General features: G+C 38.7%; 2 protein-coding genes across 6 annotated transcripts; one reads left to right on the top strand and one right to left on the bottom strand.

The window, feature by feature from the left end:
- Positions 1–1499: 1499 nt before the first annotated feature.
- LOC115761346 (solute carrier family 22 member 3-like) lies at positions 1500–4769 on the bottom strand. Of its 5 annotated transcripts, none has more exons than XM_030703088.1 (6): positions 4483–4769; positions 3760–4160; positions 3293–3698; positions 2998–3227; positions 1957–2309; positions 1500–1892 (listed from the first exon to the last, which is right to left on the bottom strand). In XM_030703088.1, exons 1-6 carry the CDS (start codon positions 4626–4628, stop codon positions 1869–1871), a joined length of 1560 nt encoding a protein of 519 aa, XP_030558948.1. In that variant the 5' UTR covers positions 4629–4769; the 3' UTR covers positions 1500–1868. The 5 variants fall into 5 exon arrangements, with proteins under 5 accessions (XP_030558948.1, XP_030558947.1, XP_030558949.1 ...); XM_030703087.1 differs by having other exon boundaries at positions 1501–1898; XM_030703089.1 differs by lacking the exon at positions 1500–1892 and having other exon boundaries at positions 2004–2123; positions 2194–2309.
- Positions 4770–5869: 1100 nt separating this feature from the next.
- LOC115761738 (organic cation transporter-like protein) lies at positions 5870–8892 on the top strand. Its single transcript, XM_030703624.1, has 6 exons — positions 5870–6207; positions 6539–6939; positions 6999–7404; positions 7486–7715; positions 8229–8584; positions 8654–8892. The coding sequence occupies exons 1-6, from the start codon at positions 6026–6028 to the stop codon at positions 8678–8680; spliced, it is 1602 nt and encodes a 533-aa protein (XP_030559484.1). The 5' UTR covers positions 5870–6025; the 3' UTR covers positions 8681–8892.
- Positions 8893–9164: the final 272 nt, after the last annotated feature.

The following is a 9164-nucleotide window of genomic DNA, read 5'->3' on the forward strand; positions in this document are numbered from 1 at the left end:
CGTTTAATTACAAAACTGTGAAACTGAATTACGCAACATTGCGTTATTTTAGTGAATTACTCTCAAGTCCTCGAGCTTTCTCGCCAAGTTCGTGTGTTTAATTGCTTAACTCAACGCCTTTTTAATTACGAAAGTTTCTTGGGGGCCAAGGAGCCAACAAAGCAACTCAAAATTGCCAACTGACGCCAGCCATGCAGTTAGTCTAAGCATGGGCCCACATTTTCCATTTTCCATTTGAATTTTTATTCATATTCCTGCTCAAATTGAATTTGCAGCCGACTTTGTAGCCAGTAAAATCGATTTTGATTGATTCAATTTGATTGCGTGTGATAGCATGTCACAGATACACACATGAGTGCTCCAGACCGTGGAGCTCTATCGCAGGCAATGTTGCAGTGAAACCAGGTGTATAGAATTCGCCCTTAACACAGCTCTATTTATTCATACATATATATATATATATATATTTTACAATTTTTGTAATTAAATTAATGTCAACACACTCTAAACGCCTTGTCAGCAGCATTGTCTGCGAGCAGTCTCTTCTTGTTATTCAGTTGAACCAGAAACATTGAGCTACTCCTGCTCCTAGGCATCATTGTAGTGTAATGTACTGATATTTATAATGTTTGTCAATAAGCTAGAACAATCTGATGACGTCACCAAAATCATAAAATAAGCTTAAGATCCCACAAAAAATCATCTTATCGCGACTGCTTGGCAAGTGTGAAGTATTTGCGCAGTCCATCAAATACATATGATGAAAAGTAGCGACTCTCTATTTTCCATCTAATAGGTATAATCCCTGAGTACTAAGCTATTCCAAAGTTTAGGCCAAGGAAAATTGAAAAAAAAAAATGCGCCCTCGTCGAGTCTAATAGAAAAATGTTTATGGATAAAAAGGCGACAAATTGAATTTGCAAAGGTCAGACATAAGTGTGACACTTGATAGCAGGCATTCGCACTTCACGAAGGACACGAAATCCTTAAAGGAGAACTTGCAGGAATGCGCCTCTGACTGGATTTTCCATTTTTGAATTTCCATTTACTTTCGAAACTCACATTTTCTTTTCGTTTTTTATTCTTTTGGCAAATTGAATTTGCGAAATGATTTGATTGTGCGTGGAAGAGCCTTCGGATCAGGGTGTGGCCGAGGCGGCGTTCCAACCCCTTTTCTGTTCGAAAAAGGCCAAGGTAAACCGCATTAGGGATTTTAATTAACTGGCAAAAATGGTTAGACATGTCCATTAAAATATCATATTACACAAACTACAAACGTTTTTTACAGCACGCCAAATTGGTTGGCAAGGTTTTAATGGCTTATACCATGGGCTCAATGCGATATGTTATGAAGTCTTATTAACTTTCTCATCAATTTCAAAGCATTAATTTCTTGATTGGAAATCATATCTATTGGAAAGACAACTAATATTTAAAACTCAATTTAATAAACAACGGATAAGGGATATTTAAATCTCAATTTGAAAAACATTTCATTCGAATTCATGCATTTTCTTTTTGGAAGTATCTTAAGATAACTTGAACACTATTTCACATATTACTAGCAATAAATGATGTATAGATTATATACAAATCTTATAATAGTGAGTTTATATGGACGAACTTTATAAAGCATTTGATGTTGGAAGAAGAGGGTTCAGGGTATCGCCCAGTCGGGATCTTACTTGTTCCAATTCATTTCGTTCAATTGATTGATTGATTCGTTTTGGGTACTAAACGATAAGGGCTTCTGAGCATTTCAGAGGCAGTTGCTAGCAAATAAATTCGTTTTCTATTTCGTATATATTTCTTCGTTTACATATGATACATATATGAGCGATCGGAACCCTACTTCAATATATCCCATTTTATTCTTCCAAGGAGTTTTCAAGCTGTTCCTTAAAATAAACGATAGAATTAGTTGATACGGAAAGAAAGCGAGGCGAGTCTATTTACCGGCTGCGTGCACCCAAATGTGTACCAATGCTCGTCATTGCCAAGCTTATCGCCATCCTCCAGTGAACTGGGCAGCGTGCGATTCAGTGTCTCCGGCAGCAGCAAACAAAGACAGGCTCCCAGAAATGCTATTATTGCCAGAATGATTTCCGGCAGCAGCAAGAAGACTTCACGCATGTTCAAAAAGTAATATGTGAATATGTCGAGCACATAGCTTATGGCATAGATAGAACCCACTGTCTGGCTCCGCACACATGTTGGAATCAGCTCCAAGGTGTACTGTATATTTGAGTAGAAGGCAAGGTCAGAAAAAATGTTCCCAATTACGAAAATCGACAACAGTAATGGGGTTGCTGTGGGCGAGAATACAGAAAGAAGGCATAGTTTTCATTGTGGGCAGGTGTTGCAGGCGAAACTAAATAAAAGAAGTAAGGGGTTCTAGTCGGGAGCTCCCGACTAGGGAATACCCTGAACCCTTTTATTCGAACACCAAATGCAGCTCGCGCTTCGCGCTTTTCTACAAAAATAAATTTAAACAAGTGATAGGTTCTAGTCGGGTGCTCCCGACTAGGGGATACAGGGGATATATTATATTTTAGAAGCTATATGTCAAGTTTAGTGACTCCAGCTCTTATTATTTACCAAAATTGCCCAAAAAAATAGGATATCGATATCGATTTTTATTGATTGCTTGGAAACGGAGTAAGTTATCGATTATCGGAAACAAACTTGATCTGCGCGGGAACAAGGAGCACCTACATCTAAAATTTCAAATTTTCAAAAAATTTCAAAAATTTCTCTAGCTCTTATAGGTTCTGAGATCCTTGCGTTCATACATACGGACGGACGGACGGACGGACGGACAGACCGACGGACATGGCTAGATCGACTCGGCTATTGATGCTGATCAAGAATATATGTACTTTATGGGGCGGAGATGCGTCCTTCTGCCTGTTACATACATTTGGCTTTCGCACCACTACAATATACCATTAAACTTATTTTTAATGGGTTCAGGGTATAAAAATAGACAAGACTTACAGTGACTAGCAGCGGGAGAGAGGAGGACGCACGATAGCAAGAGGAAAAGGACAATAAGGAGCCGTATTGTCAAAGCCAACGCCTTGCGTCCTATGCGATCTTGCAGGATAATTATTGCCAAGCAAGCAGGCAGAATAGAAGTTATAAGAAGTGAGCTCCTAACAAATGGCGAAATCTTAAGGTGACGAATATGATACATGACAAGTTTGTTGAAGAGTAAAATGATCATGCTATGTAGATGGGCGAATGAGAAAACAGATTGGTGCATATTGGCAAGTTCATTCGATCTACTCACACTTCAAGCAACATTATTAAAAAGGTGCGGCGTAGGCGTGGCGTCCTGAGGAGGTGCAGCAGATTTGGGGTGTTCTTCGTATTTTGCTGGCTTAATTTGCAGTCATCAATGAATTCTTTAAAGAGGTTGTCATCAATTTGACGGCCATTTATCTTGGCCACACGCCTTAGGGCGGCTATAGCCTGGCCATATTTCTTCCTTGAGATCAGCCATTGTACGCTCTCCGGTACAAAATAAAAGAAAATCGGCATCACAAATATTGGAAGCGAGTCGAGAAGCATGAAACGACGCCAATTACCTACGAGGACCACTATCCAAATGGTGCTTATTATGCCCAAATAAGAAATGAAATCGACACAAATGTTCAGGCAAACGGTGCGCAAAGAAGGACGCATATATTCCACAACTGCGAAATGATTGTCGATTAAATTAAACTTTCTCTAATGCTGTGATTGTGATTTGCTCACTTAGAATGCGAATTAACGCAAAGTTGCTGTTTAGGACGAAGCCGCATATAAATCGAAATATACAAAAAAGGTCCACATTCATGTCAAAGATTGTCAAAAAGTTGCCGAATATGGCAATGACATTGGTCAAAACAACAATGGGCACCCGACCCAGTATATCTGCCAAATAGCCCATAAATAGACTGCCTATCAAGCGGCCCGCCAGGAAATAGGAGTTTCCCTTCCTAAGTTTCCACGCTTCATCACATATCCAGTTCATTTCACTGACGAAACTCTGAAAGCCCATGTGAACCTCATAGTTGTATTTATTGCAGGTACCAGAGTTGGTTGAATTATTGTACAGTGGTTTGCAGCTAGATTCATTTGGCGGTGGTGCCCCCGGGTCCAGCCCATCAGCACACCTGGGTGTTATTGACAGACGTTAAGTATACGCCATGTTAATAATATTCCTATGAATACTACTGAGCTAAGCAATATTTAAATATACTTGATTCAAACATACGCACAATAAAGCTATTAGTTCGAACATAACTGAAACAATTGATTTTGATGTGAACTAGAATATATCGAGCTAATTGTTTGATTGGGCCGAATTTTCGGTCGAGTTGACCGACACATACTACTACTACTATCTACTGCATCTCAAACAGATCGAGCCAGTAAAATTTTAGTCGGTTATCGAAATAGGTTTTGGTTTACTCAATGCAGGGCTCTATTACATACCAATACTTTGGTACGAAATTAATTAACGGGTTCGAAAGAATATGCATGGATGATAGTAGATTGATCAGAGAACAGAGTAATAGCATGATTCCCTGCTGCCGACTGAAATAACCGAATTTTTCCAATACTTCGTCCACTTCCAACATTGTTTTGTTTACATATATGTCATTTACGTCATATTCAATTCACCATACACCTCTGTCCAGAATAGAGAGTTCCCAAAACTCGCTTCTCGTTAGCTTTTATGGAAAAGAAATTTAATAATTTTGGTTTGACAAATTTAACAGAGAACTGTCAGTGCGTCGTAATGCTTGTAAAATAATATAAAAGAACATAAATTGGGGTTCGTGTTCTTCTGACTACAACCTGTCGTGGATGGGGTAAGGGTGTTTCTCACTCTTATGCTACATATATACTAAAGGTGTTGGCTTTACACTGTTCTGTACCCACACATCTCCGACCAGGACAAAGAATTCAATAAGTCTTAATAGGTGGTTATCATGAATGATATTATATGTTACTATGTCAGGCAATTTCAAAACGCATTAAAAATGATCATCAAAGTCGCTCTCTAGGTTAGTTTTAGTCTACAAACAATGTATTTATATGGTCAATTATAGTTAGATTTGCTTAACAAACAGATTACCAATTAAAATAATCTTAGCAGCTTGCATGCTTCCCAAGAATTCACTCCATACATAATTTCAAAAGTTTCCTGATTTAATAATAAAAATCTATGTTGAGACATGACATGTCGTGAATAAATGGAGAGGTTTTTGCGTCTTCTCAGAATTACATCCCGGATGCGATGGCGCAGTGCGTAGTCACTACACCACTACATCAAGACCAAGACGGGGTTTCTCAAGCGGAATGTGCATAGCATCTGCCCCTTGCCCCTGGAGTCAACAATAGATGGTGCTTTGGAAGGAGCTTCCAAGGCGGAGAGATGTTCGATCTACAAGTTAATATATGGTATTTAGTAACGATCTCAGCGCTATTTAGTATATTGCTTTCATCCTTGAATTGTTAATTGAATTGAATAACTGTCGATATTTTCGATCGATGCATTGTGCATTGAACTGTAATCAGTTTGTCTCTCGAGTAAAAGAGCTGATGGGGATTTTTGCTGGGAAGGGAATTTTCCGAATGATTATCAATATAGCGCTCGTAAAGTGACCTGATCGGAGATAGGTGCATACAGAACAGGGTAGAACCATCACCTCTAGTATTATGTAGTATGAGCCTGTAGTATGAGAGTGAGAAGAGCCCCATCCGCAAGCTTTAGTCAGAAGAACATGACTTCCAAAATCCTGTTAAACGCAAGTGATTGGTAATACATTTGATATTTTTCTATCTAATTTTACTAGCATTACGCAAACACTGTCATTTGTCTTTAAAATCTAAATTGATATATTTGTTTTTTTCATGAAATTGGAAGATGCGATGCAAATGCTACAAGTGCAGGGGTACATTGAGGGCACTGGCTAAATAAAAAACAAGTTCCGGGAACTCTCTATTCTGGACGAGGTGTATGGTGAATTAAATGCACCACGTGCTTGGAATATATGTAAATAACACAATGTTGGAAGTAGACAAAATGTTGGAAAAATGCGGTGATTTTAGTCGGCAGCAGCTAATCTTGCTGTTACTCTGTCCTTTGATCAATCTGCTATCAGCCATGCATTTCCGATCATACTCGATCCTTAATACTGTGCCAAAGTATTGGTATGTAATAGAGCCCTGCATCGAGACCATCGAAACACGTTTCGGATATCCGACTCATACTTTGTCGGCTCGATCTGTTGGAGTTGCAAAAAAAAATTTGTGTCGGTCAATTCGACTGATAATAAAACAAAATCAAACAAATACCTTAAGCTGTTATAGATCACATTAAACTCCATTTTATCGGTTGTGTTCGAGCTGATAGTTTTGTTGTGCGTATGTTGCCAATTGAGTATCCGAGCCTGATTCACATGAATTTACCGACGCAGGGCTCTAGTATTTATAAGAATATTAATAATATGGCATATGCTTAACGTCTGTCCATAACACCCAGGTGTGCTGATGGGCTGGACTCGGGGGCACCACCGCCAAGTGAATCCAACTGCAAACCACTGTACAATAATTCAACACACTCAAGCTCCTGCAAAAAGTACAACTATGAGCATTATATGGGTTATCAGAGTTTCGTCAGTGAAATGAACTGGATATGTGATCAAGAGGATAAACTTAGTAAGGGAGACTCAGTGTACTTTGCGGGTTGCTTGATTGGTTGTCTAGTTATGGGCTATTTGGCTGATAGACTGGGTCGGGTGCCCATTCTTGTTTTGGCCAAGGTTATCACCATATTCGGCAACTTTTTGACAATCTTTGGGATGAGTCTGGCACTTTATTGTATATTTCGATTTATTACCGGCTTCGTAATTAACAGCAACTTTTTTATTGTTCGCATTCTAAGTGAGTACAACAATTACTGCATTAGAAATCGTATATTTTAATCGACAATCGTTTCGCAGTTGTGGAATATATGCGTCCTTCTTTGCGCACCGTTTGCCTGAACATCTGCTTCGGTTTCTTTTTATTTTTGGGCATGGTAAGCACACCTTGGATAGCAATCCTCTTGGGTACTTGGCGTCGTTTCATGCTTCTCGAAATGGTGTCAATAATTATGGTGCCGATTTTCTTTTATTTTGTACCGGAGAGCGTACAATGGCTGATCTCAAGGAAGAAATATGGCCAGGCTATAGCCGCCCTAAGGCGTGTGGCCAAGATAAATGGCCGCCAAATTGATGACAACGTCTTTAAAGAATTCATTGATGACTGCAAATTAAGCCAGCAAAATGCGAAGAACAACCCAAATCTGCTTGACCTCTTCAGGACGCCGCACCTACGCCGCACCTATTTAATATTGTTGTTTGAATTGTGAGTAGAAATCTGATCGAATGAACTTGCTAATGTGTATCAATCTGCTGTTTCTACGCCCTCATTCGCTCATCAACATAGCATGGTACTTCCCTACTACTGTAAACTCATCGTTTATTATGTGCGTGGCTTTAAGATTTCGCCATTTGTAATGTCCTCATTGCGCACAGCTCCTATTCTGCCTGCTTGCTTGGTAGTAATTATCCTGCAAGATCGCATAGGACGCAAGGCGTTGGCTTTGACAATACGGCTCCTTATTGTCCTTTTCCTCTTGCTATCGGGCGTCTTCCTTTCACACGCTGCTAATCGCTGTAAGTCTTATTTATTTAACTATATATACTTGTGTTGTTTGTGCTGAAGAACAGGTTCCAATAGTTGAATAAAGTATTTAAATTTTTATTATTTTTCGTTTTTCACCGATTTGAAAATTAATTAGGTATATATTACAATTTTTCTTTATTAACTGCACAAGCTTCGAGCATTTATAAAGTTGCAAACAGTTTTTTATATTAATAATACAAAATCATCCATATCTCTGGGTAACATTTACTTCGAACATTTGTATGTTGTATGGTTAGTCACAGTACATAGCTTAATCGGTATGTAAGTGAAAACTAATATTTAAAGCTGGACTGGAATAAAGAAGATATTTGTGTTTTATGAAAAAGTATAAAATTATAATACCTGCTTCTACTTCTAGACAATGAGTAAAAAATATATGTTAGCAACTTAAAAACAAACAATTTTGTTCTAAAATCTTTTGCGTAGTTTCGCTTAGAATACTTGCCCACAATTCTAACTATGTCTACTTTCTGTCCCCACAGTACTATTCACTTTTTTCGTAATTGGGAGCTTTCTTTGCAACCTTGCCTTCCAGTCAAATATGCAGTATGCCATGGAGCTGATTCCAACATGTGTGCGTGGCCAGGCATTGGGTGCTATCCATGATGTAGACCTTATGTACATAATATGCGTAAAATACATATTGAACACGTCTGCAGACTTCTTGTCATTGCCAGAAATCATTCTGGGCGTGCTCACATTGCTAGGTGCCTGCTTGTTCTTGCTGCTGCCGGAGACAATGAATCGCACTCTGCCCTGTTCACTGGAGGATGGCGAGAAGCTTGGCAATGACGAGCATTGGTACACATTTGGGTGCATGGAGAAGCGCACGCAGCCGGTAAATAGACTCGCTCCGGCACGTGGCAAGTTTCTTTCCGTATCAACTAATTCTTTCGTTTGTTTTTAGGAAGCGCTTGATGGCTTGGCTCAATAAAATTGAAAAAAGTAGGGTATACGAAATGGAAGTGAAATGAATACATTTGCTAGCAACTGGTACTCAAATCGTTGGTTCAATTCAACAAAGGGAAATGTGAAATTGGTGAAGTCTTAATTCGTAATTGTGCAGCTTTGTTTCAATCAACGAGCAACATCAAAGCTCAAATCTAAACGAGCACTGTTATAAGTTTGATTATACATAAAATAAATGATGTATTTTATTGTTGATCCGAATACGCGCGCTATTTTTGATAAGCGATTAGATAGAGATGGAAGTTCTGCTTCAAGGCTATCGATGGCTCGAGGATCTATATCGATGAGCTTAAATCTAGCATTTCTACATTTAATGGTAATATTGTGGTATCGATATACTTGTATTTATGTTTATTATTAAGTAAAAGCCTAATTCCTAATGAGATTATGTCCGAATCAAAGGAAGTGCTAGCCATAAAAGGATTTTTAAGTTTTGGAAATGAGACCTC

Source organism: Drosophila novamexicana, unplaced genomic scaffold (genome assembly GCF_003285875.2).
Source record: "Drosophila novamexicana strain 15010-1031.04,08,12 unplaced genomic scaffold, DnovRS2.1 tig00000485-arrow-pilon, whole genome shotgun sequence".
NCBI classification, from domain to species: domain Eukaryota; kingdom Metazoa; phylum Arthropoda; class Insecta; order Diptera; family Drosophilidae; genus Drosophila; species Drosophila novamexicana.

What these genes read in the sequence shown, in the direction of transcription:
- LOC115761346 (XM_030703087.1), bottom strand. Translation starts at nt 4,628, where the DNA reads ATGTTGGAAGTGGACGAAGTATTGGAAAAATTCGGTTATTTCAGTCGG. An exon ending in AATTTCGTACCAAAGTATTG is followed by an intron (nt 4,161 to 4,482) that starts GTATGTAATAGA and finishes AATAACACCCAG; the next exon opens with GTGTGCTGATGGGCTGGACC. An exon ending in CATTTGGGTGCACGCAGCCG is followed by an intron (nt 1,899 to 1,956) that starts GTAAATAGACTC and finishes GTTTATTTTAAG; the next exon opens with GAACAGCTTGAAAACTCCTT.
- LOC115761738 (XM_030703624.1), top strand. Translation starts at nt 6,026, where the DNA reads ATGCACCACGTGCTTGGAATATATGTAAATAACACAATGTTGGAAGTA. An exon ending in AATACTGTGCCAAAGTATTG is followed by an intron (nt 6,208 to 6,538) that starts GTATGTAATAGA and finishes CATAACACCCAG; the next exon opens with GTGTGCTGATGGGCTGGACT. An exon ending in TTCACACGCTGCTAATCGCT is followed by an intron (nt 7,716 to 8,228) that starts GTAAGTCTTATT and finishes CTGTCCCCACAG; the next exon opens with TACTATTCACTTTTTTCGTA.